The following is an 18,751-nucleotide window of genomic DNA, read 5'->3' as shown; positions in this document are numbered from 1 at the left end:
AAAAAATAATACTATATAGCAATTTGAAGTGATGATGTAAATGCTTAAATATTAATACGGAACACTGTGCATGAAATATTAAGTATATTATCTCATTTTAATAAAGTGTATAGCATGTATAGGCATAGAAAAAGAAAGAAAAATTAACAGTTGATAACTCTGAGAGGTAGGCTTATAGGTGATTTTATTTCATTATGTTTTTCTATGCATTTTACTATAGGCATATATTCAATTTTTAAAATTAAGTTATTTAAAATAGTTAAAAAATAAAATATTAATAAGGGTTTATAATAGAAATCCGTTATTTTCTCCATATTTCAGAGAAATATGCTTGCATTACTATTTTCTAATTTATTAATTTTAGGTATTATCTAACTATTATGGTAGATGAGGATTTACCTCTTAAACCACTACACTGGCTTCCCTTTACCACATCTTTTCAACATCATTATATCACTGTTTTTGACTATTTACATTTTCCAGAATTTACATTATTATAACAAGGTAAATATTGTTCATTGCTGAGCCAAATAGTGAGCTATAATTTTGTTTCCTTTTTTGTACAACTTTTTGTTTTTCTTGGATTTCATAATTCTCTATTTTTGATTTGCTTAGCTTTCCTTGTACTTGTTGCTAATTCTTCTCACACTCTCCAACAGCTTTGCAGTGAAATTTTCTGCACAAACACATCAGATAACCTATCCATTCTTACTTCTTTTTCCTAAATCCTCTGTCTTTATGCACCAGTCTGAACAGGTTTCTCTCTAGGTCTTATATACAGGTGTTACCGTAGTAAATTCCTTCAGTCATCCTGGGTGTTCCCTTTGCCTCTTGTCTGTATTTCATCCTCAATTCCCTAAATCCCATTTCTACTTTATTTACTTTGTTGTTTTGCTGGAGCACATCCGCTTAACATCCTGAGAAAGGGTATGTGAGAGGTTAATTTTTGAGACCTGAACATTTGAAAATGTCTTTACTACTTGATTGACAGTTTGGCTGGGTATAGAATTCGAGGTTGAAAACTATTTTTCTTCAGAAATTTGAAGACATGGCTTTAATGTCTTCAAGCTTCCATTGTTGTCATTAAGAAATCTAAAGTCATATTTGTTCTCAGTTGTTTTGTATGATATATTTTTTTCTCTGTAAGTTTTGAAGATATACTCTGTTTCTAGTTTCTGAAATTTTGGTGTGTTTTTTTATGTGGGTCCTTTGTCATTTATTGTGGTAGGCAATTAGTAGATGTTCTTATTCTGGAAACTTAGAGGTTTTTCAGGGAAATTTATTTTGAATTATTTAACAATTTCCTTACTCCTTTTCTCATACTCTCTCTTTCTATAATGCATACTGGATGAGTATTGGACCTCCAGGATTGATAGTATACATTTTGAATCTTTTCTGTTTTCCCTGTCTTTGGCTTTTGATTACTCTTTCTTTCAATATTTCATTGACTACATTTCTCAACTTTTTAATTGAATTTTTTCCAGCCATCTTATTTTTAATTTCCAAGTGTTCATTCTTGTTTTCTGATTGTTCTTTTTCAAAGAAGTTCCTCTTTTTGTTTCATGGATTTAATATTTTATCTTTTTGAGGGTCTAAATTATAGATTAAATTTTTTCTTCTGTTTTCTGCGTTGTCTCTGCTTCTTCTGAGTTCTGTTTATTTTCATCTGTTTTTCATAATGCATGCTTCTCCTCAAATATCTATTCATATCGATTATGGATGAACCACTGCAGTTTCATGGCCACACTAAAAACAAATGACTGGAAGCTTTGTATGATGGGTGGGGCTCATTGACTAATAGAATTCAATGCAGGGCGATCTGGCAGCTAGTTGCTAGAAGTACCAATATCTGAAGGTCTTTTTTCTGGTGCTGTTCAATTCTCCAGAAAAGAATTCTCTGGTCTCTTACTTCGGATATACGGTCCTAGCTGACAGTATCCTGGGAACTAGGCAAAGGAAGCAACTGGAGGTCTTATCATTCAGAATGAAGAGTTTTATTTAATCATTCTATTTTCATTCCTGTACCCTCTATTGTGCCAGGTCTTCTCAAGTCTGAAGCCTCTTGATTGATTTCTCCAAAAAATAAGCCCCTAGTCTCCAGTAGAGTGAGGAAGGTATGGTTGCCTAGGTGTGCAAGTAGAATGGGATGGTGCCTGTGAACAATTGCTGCTTATAGAGATCTGTTTCTATATTTTCAGCCCTGTGTCTCATCCCTGCTTTCTCCCATACCTGCTGCCTCTAATTCCTGAGCCATCTTAGGGCAAATCAGCTCATTTTTTTAATCAGAATCCACTTCTGAAAGCACATAGGTTTCTGTTTCTGTTGCTCTGCTGTTACCTCTTCTTCAAACAATTATTCTCTTCCAAACATTGTCAACATCTCTCATCTATTGTCTTCCCTGTTGTTCTCTTTATTCTATGGGTTCACCCCCTTTTTAATCCTTTATTATAATTTGTTTTAGGAAAGAGAAGAGATTAAGACATTGTTTCAATTTACTATATTTAACCAGAAATGTATTCTCTCTTACTTTTATAATTTAGAAAAAGTGAGATGCCTAGAACTGAAGATAGTATTCAGGTCAGGTGTCCCCATTGTAGAAAAAGCTAAACTGACACATCCCTTGATCTAAATGAAATTTATTTTTGGTTGCAGACTTTTTTTTTGGTCCATTAATTTGTATTTGGCTGCCATTTGACTGAAAAGTGTGTCTCCAGGCTTTTAAAGTGATGAGTTAGGTGTTCTGCTTTCATTTTTATATGCCCTGGTTAGTGCACTCCTGGTATAGATCCCACAATTACTCTGTTGATTGTTGATAGGTTCTATTTGCTGATATTTTATTTAGGATATTTACTTTGACATTCACAAGAGAGCTTGTATTTTTACTTTATTGTACTGTTTTTAACAGAGTTGGTATCAATATTATACTGGCTGCTTAAAAAGAATTTGGTAGCTTTCCTTCTTTATGCTCCAGAACAGCTAAAATAGCATTTGGGGAAAAGTAAACTAAGCTAGTAAAAAGCATCATGGTATCCTGGATTGGATCCTGGGACAGAAAAGGAACATTAGTGGAAAAACTGGTAAAATTGGAATAAAGTCTATAGTTTAGTTAATATTATTGGACCAATGTTAATTTCTTAGTTTTGACAAAGGTACAATGATTATGTAAGATGTTAACATTCAGGAAAGCTTAATGAAGTAGATATGGGAAGTGTATATGCAGAGATATATATTATCTCTGCAACCTTTTATACATTTAAAATTATTCCAAAATAGGGCTGGCTGAGTGGCTCATTGGTTAAGAGTTGGCTTGCAAGCGCCAGCTCTGAGCAGCAGGGCCCCAGTTCGGATCCCACATGAGGGCCAGTGACACTGTGCCCTCTACAGCTAAGATGGTGAACAACAGCTTGACCTGGAGCTGGGCTGCTGTGAGTCGCTGGCGAAGGCGTAGGCTGCAGTGGGGCTGCAATGGGGTTGCAGTGGGCCTGCAGTGGGCTGCCATAAGTCACTGTAAGTGGCCGTCCAATGGCCAGTGACTGATCTGCCTCACCCAGGAAGAGTGCAATGATCACAATACCAACATGGGCCAGTGAGGCGACGTCCTCCACAACTAGGCTGAAGAAAAAAAGGACAACAACTTGTCTGTTCCCCTTCCCCGATTCCCCAACATTGTTCCCTCCCCCCAATTCCCCAATAAAATCTTTAAAATAAATAAATAAATAAATGAAATTATTCCAAAATAAAAAGTTTAAAACAAAAAAAATTATCAGAGTGAGGTACACCTTATAGATTTGTAAGAATTTACCTTTGACCCTGTCTGTGTCTGGGATTTTTTTGTGGGGGGAGGGTAGCTCTTTAACAACGTTCTCTTCTATGGTAATCGTCTTTTTAAAGTTTGTATCTCTTTTAGGATCATCTTATATTATTTTATATTTTCTTGAAAGCCATCCATATCTTCAAGGTTTTGAAATGTATTTGTGTAGTGTTAAGCAACATAGTCTCTTATAATTCTTTTTTTATATTTTCTCTGTGTCCATGGTTATTTCCCAATATCATATCTTATTTTGTGTGGTTATTTATTGGGTTTTTGAAATTAATTTGATGATTTGAGACCAGGATTTTAAAAAGTGAAATAGGCTAGGATAGATGAAAAAAATGTGTGTGTTTACTAAATTTGAATCTCAAGCATATATATATATATTTTTTGTGTGTGTGTGTGTGTGTGTGTGTGTGGTAACCTGACAATATCTACCAAAGCACAATGCATATAACTTTTGACCTTGCAATTTAATATTTGGGAACTTATCCAGATATATCATTGCATACCTGCAGAATTGATACATGTACAGCATAATTCCTTACAGTATTATTTAGAATAGCGAAAGATTGGCAATAACCCAAACATCTATTAAGAGAGGACTGCTTTTTAAATTACAGTACATTCATACAATGTAATACTCAGTAGTTGTCAGGAAGAATGAAGATGCATTCTATGTATTGATGTGGAAAGATAGCATGGATATACTGTATTCTAAGGAGAAGAAAGCATGGCGTAGAACAATGTTTATGGTATACTGTCCTTTGTGTTAAAAGAGGACATATAAAATCTATATTTGTATTTGCTTAAATAGGCCTAAAGAAACTCAGGAAAAACAAATAGAGAAGGAGAGCAGTGATGGGAATTGGGTAGATGGGGGCAGGTAAGGATAGAGGGAGACCTTTCATTATGTACGTTTATTATTGTTGTTGTTGCTATTGTTGTAAGAACACATTTAACATGAGATCTAAACTCCTAATGAATTTTTAAGTGCACAGTACAGTAACCGTATATCCTGTTTTACAGTCTAGGATTTGAATTATACAAATGAGTTACTTATTCAAAAATGAAATAGAAAACATTGAGCAAAAGAAGCAGCACTCAGGAGAAGAGGCATGTGCATGCGGTTCCTGATGCAGGCAGAACTGAGCTGCGCTGTCCAGGGGGCAGGGGCAGTGTCAGTAAGGCATGTATGTCTCTTACAGTGGGTCACAGTCACAGTCTGAGAAAACTTTGCTATTTAATTCCCTAATCCTTATGTTTTACTGTTTAAGATATAAAGCTAGTCTGTTTACCACAAGACTGTAGGCTCCTTAGGGCAGAGGGCTGTTCAAGTTGTTCACTCAGTGGACACTGAACACCTGTTTATGTTCATTTCAGATAGAAGGAGGGCCCTAGTTATTTGATTAGCATGTCTTAAGATGGGCAAATACAGGAAGCATCATAGTGACTTGTCAGAATCATCTCTTCAAAATATGTTGGCTAGCTTCTTAAGAAAACTCTTCTTCCTTTTAGATAAATGGAAGAGCTAGAGACCAATTTATTCCAGACACGGAAAGCACACAGAATAGAACAAATGGTGGCAAGATGGCTTCGGCGCTCCCGGGACAGCTCGGCCCGGTAAGGTTCCTGGGCTCGCAGAGATTTCTGTTTGTTAAGGTTTGGTGTCCCTGTGGGAGGAGGTTTTGCTAGTCTTGGCAGCGCCTGGGGATCACTGTCTCTGGCTTGCTTTCTTCTTACACCATATGGTGGGAGAAGTGTAAACAGGTCAGCAGTTTTGCCAGGGTGCCTTTCTCTCTGTCCCCCTTTCAACTCTTCCCTCTGTGTCCCTCAAAACATGCATCCACAGACACACTCACCCCAAACTCATCATTTACAGAGACAAACACACACAGACACACTCATACTCACACGTGCATATACACCCTCTGGAACACACACTCATACACACACTCTTGAGCACACACTCACACATGCTTGCTGACTTCCTCTGTCTCTCTCTCTGTCCCACACACACCCCTTGTCTTCGTATCTGATGTTAGGGTCAGGCAATCTGCTGTTTATACTCTTTCCCCCGTCTTTGTTTCTAGCAGCTGTTCCTTCCTTGCAGTCCCTATTTCATTCTAAACAAAATAAAATGAAATCAAATACAGATCTGATTTGACTGCTACAAGAGGACTTAAAATATGTTCTGTTTCGAAGCGTTCATTTTCCGTCTCCGATTTCCCATCTGGCCCTGTCACAGAGATGAAATATCACATGTCAGGTGTTTCTGAGACACACATTCTTCTGAAGGAACTGGAAACAGCTGTTCTGCTGCTGAGCAATAAACCTTGCTCAGGGCTGCACTGCACTGCCCTGCGGCCAAGCGCTTTGATCCTCACACACTGCGATGAGATAAGGCTAAGGGAATCAGCCCCATTTTACAGATGAAACCCCCGAGGCTCAGAGAGTTAGGATCATTGCCAACCCCCCTGCTTAGAAACCTTTGATGGATGTTCATTTCTTACCAGATGAGTTTAAACATTTTGGGTTTGACATTCAAGGCAAGGCGCTCCATGATCAACAAGCCACTGTCCTTACAGCTATTTGTCTTAGTACTCTGTTTCATTCACATCATACCCCAGCTAAAATGACCTACTCATTGTTCCCTTACAATGAGCACCACTGCCTCCCCTTCCAACCCTTAGACCTGGACTCCTGCATCAGATCCCTTCCTCCCACCTCCATGTGTCCAGAACCCACCCACAGTTCAAGGTCTGGCTGAAATGTTGCATCTTCCATGAAGTGAGTCCTAGCCCACAGCTGGAATTAATTTCCCCCACGGAGCCCCCATAGTATTTGCTTTGTAGCATTGGTTGGCGATGTGCTTCTCCTAGTGTGTTCAACTTAATTTGAGCACATCCTTTTTCTTTCTTCTAGACTGTAAGGCCCATGAGGACAGGGAAAGTCTCGGCCTCCTCTTAAAGCCCAGAGGTGATTGAGTTCCAGGAGATTGTAAGCGGTTGAGTAGTGCTTGATGAATGAATGGGGAACCTGCTAGGTACATTGTTTCCTAAAGTGGGTTCTGCAAAACCTAGTGTTATGCTGCGCCACTAAAAATGGTTCCATGGTCAGATCTGTCTGGGAAGTAATGGAGCCTATATCCCACTTGAACCCACCCACCAACCTTGGTGATTCAGAGTGCATCTTAGCACATTAAAGGCTCTGAGAACTCCTGCAGAAAAAAGATGGGTATAACCTTAACTTGATGTTGCCTAAACGTTTGACCTTGGAACTCTCTAATATCCAGATTTTCTTACAGAACGTAAATACAGTGTAACAATGACCTCTAGGAAGTCATATATTTAGTATATTCATAGGATTGTACAACAGTCACCACAATCTAATTTTAGAATTTTTATTTTAGAATTCTAATTTTCAATACCTGAAAAAGAAACCCGGTGCCCACTAACAGCCATTCCCCATTTGCCCCTCGCCTAACCCCAGGCGGCTACGCATCTACTTTCTGTCTCTGTATGGCATTTTAGCATCAGAAGCCCTTGCTGTTGGTTTCTAAATTTACTTGTTCATTACCACCGCAGTGTGTTTACTAATTATAGGAATGGCCTTATTGGACCTTTCTAATATTCCTAATGATGCACAAACACCATTATAGGTACCAATTTTTTATTGTACTTTGACCCATGGGCAAAAGTGGAAAGATTTGAGAACAGGCTGGAAGTCTCCTGTACTGCATGTGCGGAATTGTCATTATCTTCTGAATCTCCTTTTTAAAATAATAATGGGAGCGGCTGGTTAGCTCAGTGGGTTGGAGCGCAGTGCTCGTAACACCAAGGTTGCCGGTTCCATCCCCACGTGGGCCACTGAAGCTGCACCCTCCACAACTAAATCAAAACAGCTACTTGACTTGGAGCTGATGGGTCCTGGAAAAACACACTGTTCCCCAATAATAAATAAATAAATAAATAAAAATAATGGAACAATTTCTCCTTTCAACTGTAGGCCTTCACCCTGTAACTATACTTACAATATATATACATTCAATGGTCCTCTAGAAACTGCCACAGTCACAAGCGTAGTCCTATGATTGTGACTACATGCTAAATTTCCTTCTGTGTAGACTGCTACTTCTATTTCTGCTTTCTCTGAATAAACTTTAGAATAAAAATCCAGCTTCTACCAGACTTTAGTTTCTAAAATCATTCCAGCTGAACATAATACAGTGTTTAAGGAGATTCAAAATAGTTTCTCCACATCCTGCTGGAAATCAAAGGTGAATTCTTTGTCATTACAGGATAGAGGTAAAATATACTGGGATTGCCAAAAAAATGTATACACATGACTTGTATTCATTTTTTGTTATTGGTATATATTGAGTATTACAATTTTAATACAGTTTTTCCTTTCTTAAAATGTGTATACATTTTTTTGGCACCCTCTGTATATTTACCTCTATCAGAGAGCAGATAAAAAGCCAGAGAATATTCGAAGCATAATCTGGTATTTTTCCTTTTCAGTGTTATCGATCAGCTCAATATGATCTTATAACCCAGTAACCCATAAAATATAAAATTAGTCTACACAAGACTATTTTCATGATAAATTTAACATGTTTTTTCTAGTTCTACTTTAAACTAGATCCAGTTATCGAACAGTAATCCCATTAGTGTAACCACAGGTCTTATGCTCTTCCAATGTAAAATCATAGAAACGACCTCAGATTCATGATTTGAAACCATTACAAAGGCAGCAGACATAGGTTTTTGAATTACCAGCACTCTGTTTGGTATTTGTAAGATGCTTCAGTGGAGGAAATTTTGCTACAGGGATCATGTCCTTCAGCAACCCGTCAAATATTGAACATTCTTTGTCAGGAGAGGCCACAGTTTGGGCATGTTCTTAAGCAATCCCTTTCCAAACAAAAACTGAAACGTGGTCTTTGGGGAAAATGTCAAAACGTGGCCTTCGGGCCAAAGCTACTGACACTGTCCACACAGTGGGGCCTCGTTTGTCTGCCATTGTTGAGAAATACACCCTTCCAAATGGAAAAGTCAGATAACTGAAGCCTACCCATTTGAAATGCATCAAACTGGATTCTCTTTTAACCACATAGTAAGGTTTGTTTTTCCTCTTGTTTTCCTAACAGTTATCAAGCCTTACTCTATGTCTAGCATTGAATTCAGCACATGGGGCAAAAAAGACATGGTTTTTGCCATATGAATTATACTCGTAGTCTAGCGAGAACAAGAAACGTCATTACAAAAATTATGTATGTTTCAAAAAGGGATGTACAGTTTCTGCAGGGAGAGCGGGATATTTCTGCAAAACCAGAAGACAGAGTTGGAGCTGGACAGATAAAGTGTATGGCTGGGTGTGTCAGGAAATCTCTAGAGAGTGTGTGTGTTAGGGGTGGAAAGGTGGATTCTAAGCAGAGGGAAGAGCTTGTGCAAAGGACAGTGTATATGAGGATCACAAAGGAGACAAGTTTGGAACCAGCGTAATTTTGACCAATTACCTGCATCTTCCTTTATTGCATCAGCTCATTAAGAATCCTACCACCTAGTACACTTTCAACTAATCTGTTTTTAATGAATTGTCGAATGCTTTTTGTGGCTGTGTTTTGTGTATTTCTCTTGCGACTCTACCAAAGTTACTTTTTTTAGCATTAGCAGTTCTCTTTGTTCATCATTTTCTAGGTATATATCCTCATCTGTTTTTTTTAAAAAGGTGGCGCTTTTCCATTTCTTCTGCTTATTATGCTGCTTATCTTTTTTCCTTCTGTGAAAACTATTACATTTCTCCTACTGCATTAAATAGGAGTAATGTCTAAGGTAACCTTCCTGTTGCTTTTTCAAAGGATGTTGATTTTCGGCTTTCAGTATAGTATTTATTTATTATATTTAGAAAGGCCCTTTTATAGCTTCAATGTTTTTTTTTTTTAATTAGGAATAGCTGTGGGTTTTATTCAGTATAAATTTTCACAGCTTTCTGTTTCTTCCCTCTCATTAGGTCTATCTGCTAACCCATCTCAGTATTACCCATGTGCTTGCCTAGAAGAAATCTTTGCTTCTAAGCGGTATGGGTCAGTCATCTCGTGCAGACAGCCTAAATCTGCTCTAAGCCATGGTCTGAGGAGCTCCTTGAGGGGTAACGTGCAGGAGGCTTTGTACTTGGACTTGTCGTGCCTTTTGGCTCCATGAGGCCATTTTTAATATTTCCTTGTCCTTGTTGAAATGGAGATCATTCTAAATGACAGAGAGCTGGTTTTCAGATAAGTGAGGTCCTATTGCATTAGTCAGAGTTCCTGACAGTGTTTGGTAAATGGATGAGAATAAATGTTAGACTTTAATTACAGAGCCCCGAGGGAGCTGTTACTCCTCCACATTTCTAGTTTATAATAACAATAAACACCACATCCCATCACTATTTGACCTTCCCCAGAAAGAACCACTGACTTTTAGAAGGAGAAAAATCATTTTCCACAAACGAATGAAAAATAGTTTGTGACTCTCTTTGTGGTTTTGCAAGATAGAAAATACAACTTTCAACTTACCTGATTTTAGATGTATAAAGAACATATATGTTTTTAAAGATTAATAGAGAGGGAGTCCTCCCTAAATGAAGTTTTATATTGGAATCCTCATGGCTACAAAGTTGAAAGGGAAATGAAATGTATCATAAAGCAAAAAAGAAAAAGAAAGTCACCAAAAGACACAATCCACCTATAAAATTAGTCATCATCAGACATCCAAACTGAACAACTCCTTGTTCCTGTTTGCGGTCCATGTTTTTCTTCTTCTATACCTCTGCTCAAGCAGAGCCTTCTGCCTAGAACACCTGTCTGTGCATCTGTACATCCATCCATCATCCATTTATACAGCCATACAGCTATGCATCCATCCATATATCCATCCACTCAGCAGCAGTTACCAAATATCTTCTGTTTGCCAGGATCTGGGCCGTGAGAGCATACCCTCAACATCCCTCAAATGCCACCTCTTCCAAGTAGCAAATGCTCCCCTGACTCCTTACCCCCTACCCCACAAAGTTAAAACTCCTCCCCCTTTCTCTGAGTGCCCATAGCAGTTCATGACTTCTCTTTTAGAGCACGGTACTATGTTCTACTTGATGTTTTATCTTCTGGTGTTGCTATCTTATCTCTGTCAAAGGAGAGTTGGTGACTGTTCAGCTCTGCATCTTCCTCCTCCAGGATGCCAAGAGCTGAACTGATTTGTGGCCACCAGTTAGACTCCCCTCTCTCTCTTTTTCATACACTTCTCTTCCAGGGCTAAAGTTGCTGCAGCTGATGGGCCCCCCGGGATCCCAACCCAGACCCTCACCCCTGTGAAATACACAGTAAAAATAGACAAAGACGCCCTCCTGCAGGACTATGGATTTCACATTTCCGAGAGCCTTCCCCTCACAGTGGTGGCCGTCACAGCAGGTAACAAGAGCTGACTCTGAATGAGAAAGGCGTTTGGCTTCCTGGGGGAAATTGCCCTGGTTTTCTTCCCATCGCTCTGTCCTATAACATAATGCAGAAAATGCTGCCCTAGGAAGTTAGAAAGGGCATGCCTAATTCTGACCTAATTCCCTCTTGGGCTTTGCACTTTCCTTTGGTGCCAGGAGGGAGGGAGCCCCAAGTGCACCTGCTGACCTGAACCCCAGGCTCTTGCAGGCCTCAGGCAGGGCGTTACCCACGCTGGGCTCTCTGGCCAGTCTCAGGGGCAGTGACAGTATTTGAATCAGCCAGCACTTCTCTTTGAACCCTGCATGCTCTGAGGTGGGGAGAGTTTCTAGTCAGACAGTAATAGAAATTATCGATTTGTTTTCACTTGAGTCTTTGCAAAATATAGGCTGCATCAGGGTGAAGAGCAGCAGGCTGGGAATGTCTAATGTTTGTTTTTATACTTCAGCTATATATTGATGTTAGATGTGGGACTAGTTAAAATCATCTGTTAATTTCAGTTTACACACACACCACCACCACTTCCACCACCATCACCACCAGACCTCCTTAGAGATGAATGTAGTACACTCACTGGCCAGCTTTGTTGATTCAGGGGTTCTGCTAGTCTCTTTCCCAGCACGGTCTCATAACATCCCTTGAAGGTGATGGGTGGTAGGTACGTTATGCATGATTTGCAAACAGGAAAATTGAGATCCATGGGAGCCCAAGGCTGGTTGGGGGATGAGGTTGAGGGGTGCAGGGAGCCTTTGCCCTGGGGAGTGAGTCAGGCTGCCATTCAGGTGTGCTACTGTGACACGTGAGGTCTGGGCCCTCCTGCAGCGAGCACCAGTTACTTCTTTTCTGTCCTACAGGAGGCTGTGCTTATGGCAAGCTTTTCCCTGGCGATCAGATCCTCCAAGTGAACAACGAGTCTGCCGAGGACCTCTCCTATGAACGAGCAGTTGATATTCTGAGGTACTAAGTTTTCTTCTATTATTCAGAGTCGCACAGACTATCATGGAAGACAGATGAGTGACAGGAATGGCATAAGTTGATCTCCACGTGATTTCAGTAGAGTCTGGTCTCTTTTTAGAGCAGCAACAACAGCCTCATTTTAGAATTCCATGTTGGTTCCAACCTGCTCTTTCATCTGCCTACAGAAGTGTTTGGGAGGGGCAGGGGGATATATTTATTAAACCCCCACTATGCCCAGACACTGCTAGGCACTGTGGGGAATGTAATTATGAATAATACATAGCCCCTACCTTTTATAGATTTATAGGATTGTTTTAATACATGCCAAAAATTGGACAAAATTGCCCCTCAATCTGTTTGTTCTTCTTTAACCCTTTTGATACCTCTTCTTAAATGTTCTTGCAGATACAGCCTGGTTGGTATATATGTAGTTTCGTTGATAGGGCGACTACCACGTTCTACCTGGTATCATTGTGATTTGTGTAAATGCCTCACTTTCTGCCTAGACCATGATCACCTTGAGACCAGGCACACAGTGGGTGCTCAGTTGAACAAGTGGGTATGGTTGGCACTGACAATTGGTGACCCTGGTGTTAAGATGGAGGAATGTCAATGATAGGAGTGAAGAGGACTAACAGATGTCTTCTAGGCTCACGTAGGCTTTGTCTTTTAAAGTTTTCACTCAACGCTTTTTAATGACTTTTCTATAAATAAGGAGAAATGAGAAATCGAGTTAGATGAAACTTTAGTTTGTGTCTTCTTGTGAGTGGCTGATCTGGTTTTGGAGGGGTTTTCAGTCCTGAGAGCCTATCACGTGCAGCACATACTTAATAGTCGGCAACACTAACAAAGTCAGAGAAAAAGCTAATGAAAATGCAAGATGCAGTCTCCACCCCCAGGAAGCACACAGTCTCACCACAGAGATTCACATACACAGCTTAAGATTTATCGAGAATCCATCAAAGTGTAGAAAGTAGAATCCTTTTAGCCCAATATTGCTTCAGGACTGTCAGTGAATAAGTTGAGTGGGTGGGGCAGCCAGGAAAAGATTTGGTGATTTCACTTTAAAAAATGAAGCATGGTTATGGAAATTACGAAACTGGCTTTCCCAATTATTAGGCGATTTTCTCAAAGATGATCGATTCTAGCAAATGAATTTGAGACTTTCAGTGCTATAAATATTTCTGCCAGGCTAGATCAAACTCTGACTAATGAACAAAAATATTTACAGTTTAAAGCAGTAGACCAGAATGTGGGTGTTTAGGTAACAGTGAACGCAGTCTATTCACTGAGCACCTGCTCTGGCAATGAACCCTGTGGGGCAAAGGTGGTCCACTGCCCAAACACGTACAGGCTGGTAGCGCAGCAACAACTCATGCACACCCTGCTGAGACTGAGAGCAGACGCTGCAGCAAGAGAAACAGAGGGAAGGGGCCATAAATCCTGGCGATTCCTCCAACTTTGGGGGAAGCTGTGGTTTGACAAAACAGAAAAGTCCAGAAGTATTTCACCTGTACCTTCAATGCTGGGTAGAATTTGGCCCACAAAGATGGAGGTGAAGGGTGATTCAGGCAAAAAGATAAGCAGGAGGAAGTGGGTGGGGAGCTGGGTGGAGGGCCCTAAGCATTCCCCACAACGCCTAAAGCACTGGATGCCTAGAGAAAAGTTCTGTGTCATGAGGCCCAAGAGATGGAGGGTCGTGAATGCTGACACAGCAAGTCCAGGTGTTACTCTCCTCCTGGAAGGGCGAGCCATTGAAGACTCCTGAGCAGGGTTGTGACTTGATGTGCACCGCGCATCTGTGTGCTCTGCTATATGCTGCCTGTGGGAATCCCAGGACTGCTGATTTTTTTTTTAGCTTAGTTCCCAGTGTCATTGCCACTTACGTGGGGAAAAGAACCAAGCAAAGCAAAATGGCACAACCACAAAACCACTCTAATTCCTCCAACTATCTGTGAGGCCAAAATGTCGTCTTGAGAGCACTCGGACCTTGGTTTGTTGTGAATTATCTTGGAAAAGGCCTGTTCTTATATAAAATGGAAAAGAGGCAATCCCCAGACACTTAGAAACCCGGGGTTGAGTTTATCTATTTGAGGAAGTAATGCACCAGTAGCAATTAGCCTAAACGTTCGTATTGCAAGAATCCAAATGAAATTATTTTGCAAACTTCTCAGTGTAGCAACGGCAAAGAAAAAGGCAAACATGAATCTATTTTTCAATTCCTTTCTCTAATACAATGTGGAAGTTTGGCAGTTATCTGGTTGGTTTGATCACTTTGGGAATCTAAGATAATAAGAGAAAAATACATAGTATCTTGATTATATGGCTGGGCTCATCACACTGACTTTGTGTGCCCCAAACATCGTAAAAACTAGTTGGCTTTTGCCTGACAAATGATATTCATGTTCATTCATTCTATTGGGTTGTCAGAAAAGTCATGATGCATTTTTGCAACGAAAAACATAGAAAAAATACGTCATGACTTTTCCGACAACCTAATATTTAGTGAAATGCTAGGCCTAAGTTTTCCGGTACAGTAACCTAAGTGGTCTGTGTTATTGCTATGTTTTCTCTTAAAAAATTTTGTACATAAACCTAACTAGTAGTTATAGCAACTGGATGAGCTCTCCATCATATAGACTAAACTAAGGCTCAATGACCTAATTTAGTAACTATAGGTATAGACTAGATAGACGGTAGAGGCAGGTATCTGAAAATTCCCTCAAGGTAGCAGGGGTGCTTTGGGACAGCTTAAATTCTTTTACTTTCCTCAATGTCCTTCTCAATTTTGCTGAGCCAAAAAAGCTGAGGCGAGAAAGGCTGCTTTGTAATTCTTTGACCCTAACACACACACACACACACACACACACACACACACACACACACACACACACACCACCCAGAATGACGGAATGTTTTTGTCTTCTTTTTTTCAGGGAAGCTGAAGATTCTCTTTCAATCACAGTTGTTCGCTGCACGTCGGTAAATCCCTTTTTATGTCCTGTGTGTTAGTTTTACCTTTCTTAACTCCAAGCCTCTGTTCCCTCAGTCGGACGTCCCTCAGAGGATAAACAGGAAAGCTGCCATGCTGCGGGTGGCCTGGCAGTCAGTGTTGCCAGTGTTGTGGAGGAAAGAGACGTGGGTGCAGGTTTCAAGAGCTCATGATCCAGCTAAGGAGACAGACCTGTGATTATCCAGAGTGGGACAATGAGAAGGGCACCAATCTAGGGGTCTTAAGACAGGTTGGAGTGGTATGACTTTGGGCAAGTTGTTTCATTTCAGTTTTCACTTTTGCAAAACAATGATGATAACTGCCTTGTCTCTCTAATGGGTTGTTATGAGGGTCAGATGAGGTGTTGGATGTGAAAGTATTTTATCAGCTTGGACATTCTTCATAAGGCAAGGTGTGCTTAGATGATGCACAGGGAGAAAATGGCAATTCTAAACCACCACAGGCAAGGGACCCTTTATATGTGATACAGAGGATCAAATTATAAGAGAAAACTACCCTGGGGGGAAAGTTAAAATAAAATTCTCATTCTGACAGACTTTAATACATACCTCTTAGCTTTGGCCACATAAAGACAAAAAATAAATAGGGGCATAGAGAATTTTAATAATGCATTGAATAATCTAATTGACCACATACTAAGCTACCAAAAATACTCAACAAATTCCCCAAATGTATATAGGTTGGTATAGGTCTCTTTTCCAGAATATAATAAGGTAGAAATTAATAACTATCCAAAACTTCATTAAAACCATCAACCATTTGGAAATAAAAATGCAGTGTCCTAGGTAAAAATGGAGTCAAATGGAAAAGCAAAACTACCATTATAGACTAGTCGGAAAATAATTAAAAATTAGATTTCTTCTTCTTAAAACTTATGTGCAGGTGAAGCTGTACTCTGAGTAAAATTAATAGCCTTAAGTGATTTTTTTTTAAATTATTTAATAGGTAAATAGGTCAAGTAAATATTCAGTGCAAGAAGTAGGAAGAAAAGACCAATAAAACAACCATAAAACAGAATAAAGAAAATGATAAAAATTAAAATCTAAATGATGTTTTGCAAAACAGAAAAAAAATTGTAAAGTTGATAAATAAATCCAAGAGCAAGTTCTTTAAGGGAAAATATAAGAAAATAGGAAAACTTGAGGGAACAGGAATATGTGGGCCCTATGTGAAGGAATCTAATAGAATATTACTGAAGATGTAAAAAAAAATTTTAATATAAAAAGAGATAGATACCATATTCCTTGATGCGAAGACTATTATTAATGTATTGGTTTTTCTCATATTAATGTACTGTTTACTGAAAGCTAATCACTATAAATGGCCATGCAGATGTTAAGAGGTTCTTTTTTATTTAGCTGATTATCATCTCAATGGAGAACATCTTAATCTTGATTAGGTGTTTTTTTCCCTGCTCTATTTCCAAGAAATGAAAGCCAAAGATAACACTTGCTAAGTAAGGAGAGAGCAAAACAGCATATAGCTGCATCCTTTAAAAAAGAAAAGTAGTGCAAATTCTGAGCATCTAAAGGTTCAATTCCCAGCCTAAGCTGAGCTGCCACTGAGCGGCCAACAGGTGGCAGGATGGCTCAACTAAAAAAAAAAAAAAGAAAGAAAGAAAGAAAAAAGAAAAGAAAAGTATAGGGAGAGGAAAATTAACATGTTCCAGTACCACTCCTGAGATTCCTACGAGGTTCCCACGAAAAGGAGTGTGGATGCTGTGCTCCCGAGGTCTTGCAGAGAAAACTGAAATTAGCCTAGACGATGGCCCTCAGTGCCTCCCAGAAGTTCCCTAAACATCTTCTCTCACCAGTTATATGATCATATATGTCTTGCTTCAGCAAGGACGCTCATGTTTGCCATAGCAGATTCTTAGCGTCTTCAAATGACTCGGTTAGGAATTGTAAAATCCAAAGTTGGAATATCAATTACTGCTTCTCTAAAGACATAGAATTTTATGGGGAAAAAAAGTTTTGGTTTAATTGTGTAGCTCTGCATTTATATTAATTATTTATACTTGGTATGATGTTAATACTAATATTTCACTTAATTTGTACCAAAAGAAAATCCTACAAGGCAGATATATTTGTTATCCCCCTTTTACAGATGGGGACGCTGTGGCCTCACATGCCCATGGTCTCACATGAAGGAATTAGTGGAGCTGGGTTATTTTCCAGTTAGTTAGGCTCCAGAACCCACACTCACTAGCATTATGCTATTCTACCTCTGAAAACCCTGTTGTCTTCATAAAATGGCATTGGCCAATCCAGGGCATGGGGAGGGGAGGATCACAAAAAGATAAAGAAATATCTTCCAAATTGTTGCTTTCAGTTCCCTTTTAAGCATTAACTCTTTTAGTCTAGCAAAAACATGCACAGCGACCTTTTTATCAACTTAGGTCTGCTGCTGTCTGGAGACCTTAGCAGTCCTAGAATAATGGGTAACTCATATCCTTTAAATTGTCTCTTTTTAATACCAGATGGCTCGAGCGGGTAGTTTACAATATGCTTTAGATGCCAAGGTACACAGGTAGCAGAGGTGACATTCAGGTCTAAAAGTGTAGGAGCAGGGGTGGGGCCTGTGCATTGGGCCTTATCATGACAGAGCATATTCTTTCTCAAAGCAGCTACACAGTTTCATGGTTGGATGGTTCCACGTGGAAGAGAGGCCCTTCTTCCCTGTGACTCCCACCGGTTAGTCCTAGTTCAGGTCAAGTCAGCCTTGTATGAAATAGCTCTTCAACGGTTCGGAAGTATGGCCTTTCTCTTCTCTAGGTTAAACACTGTCCCATCAATTCTTCATTATATCTGTTTGTCTGATAACTTTCTGGACAGATTCCAATTTTATGGTGACCCTAACAAGTGGTGGCACCCAGAAAGGAATCAAGTTTCACCTATGGTCAAGCGGTGTGAGTACCACGGAGAACAGAGGGTGCAGTTCCAATATGCACCTAGAATGCTGGTGAAACCCAGGATTGGGTTGACATTTTAGTGAGTCACACTTTTGACTTGAGTGAAACTTGTGGTTGACCAAAACAGAGCTGGTTTTCAAATGAACCACTTCCCAGCCAGCCCCCCATTTCCAATCCTGTGCTTGTGCATTGATTTTTTTTGATCCTCAACGTTACCCTTCACATTAATTTCCTGTCACATCGCATTGCTTGGCCTACTGTTCTGGCACGCTGAGCTTTTACAGTCAGGGAGTTGTGGCATATGTGTACTGTCATTAGCTGTAGTCATTTTCCCTTCCTGTCAAGGGGCCGCCTCTTCCCAACTCTCCCCTGCTTCCTCCATTATCCAGCCAGTTGATTTTCATTAGCCTGATCCAGCTCTGGGCCTAACTTGCAGGATGCTCTCCCTAGGGTGAGAAACATAGCAGTTGCCTCTGCAGATTCCTTTTCTCTCTGCATCTCTCCTGTTCTGCCCCTGATTTCTCATTCCTTTGAGTCTTTAGGGTGCTGGTGGTTGTGTATGTTGCTTTGACCTCTCACTTAGTC

General features: G+C 39.8%; 1 protein-coding gene across 5 annotated transcripts in view; it reads left to right on the top strand.

The window, feature by feature from the left end:
* FRMPD1 (FERM and PDZ domain containing 1) overlaps nt 1–18,751 on the top strand; it is a 76,579-nt gene that overhangs the window by 31,479 nt on the left and 26,349 nt on the right. For 3 of the 5 annotated variants that reach the window (XM_019649539.1, XM_019649541.1, XM_019649536.1), the window contains 5 exons: nt 4,841–5,000; nt 5,330–5,434; nt 11,104–11,261; nt 12,140–12,242; nt 15,179–15,224. In XM_019649539.1, coding sequence (XP_019505084.1) covers nt 5,334–5,434; nt 11,104–11,261; nt 12,140–12,242; nt 15,179–15,224 — 408 coding nt within the window. In that variant the 5' untranslated portion in view covers nt 4,841–5,000; nt 5,330–5,333. The remainder of the gene's footprint in view (nt 1–4,840; nt 5,001–5,329; nt 5,435–11,103; nt 11,262–12,139; nt 12,243–15,178; nt 15,225–18,751) is intronic. The other 2 variants (XM_019649538.1, XM_019649540.1) reach the window with 1 other exon arrangement.

Source organism: Hipposideros armiger, unplaced genomic scaffold (genome assembly GCF_001890085.2).
Source record: "Hipposideros armiger isolate ML-2016 unplaced genomic scaffold, ASM189008v1 scaffold_133, whole genome shotgun sequence".
Classification (NCBI taxonomy): Eukaryota; Metazoa; Chordata; class Mammalia; order Chiroptera; family Hipposideridae; genus Hipposideros; species Hipposideros armiger.
This window is presented reverse-complemented; position numbering and strand designations above follow the sequence as displayed.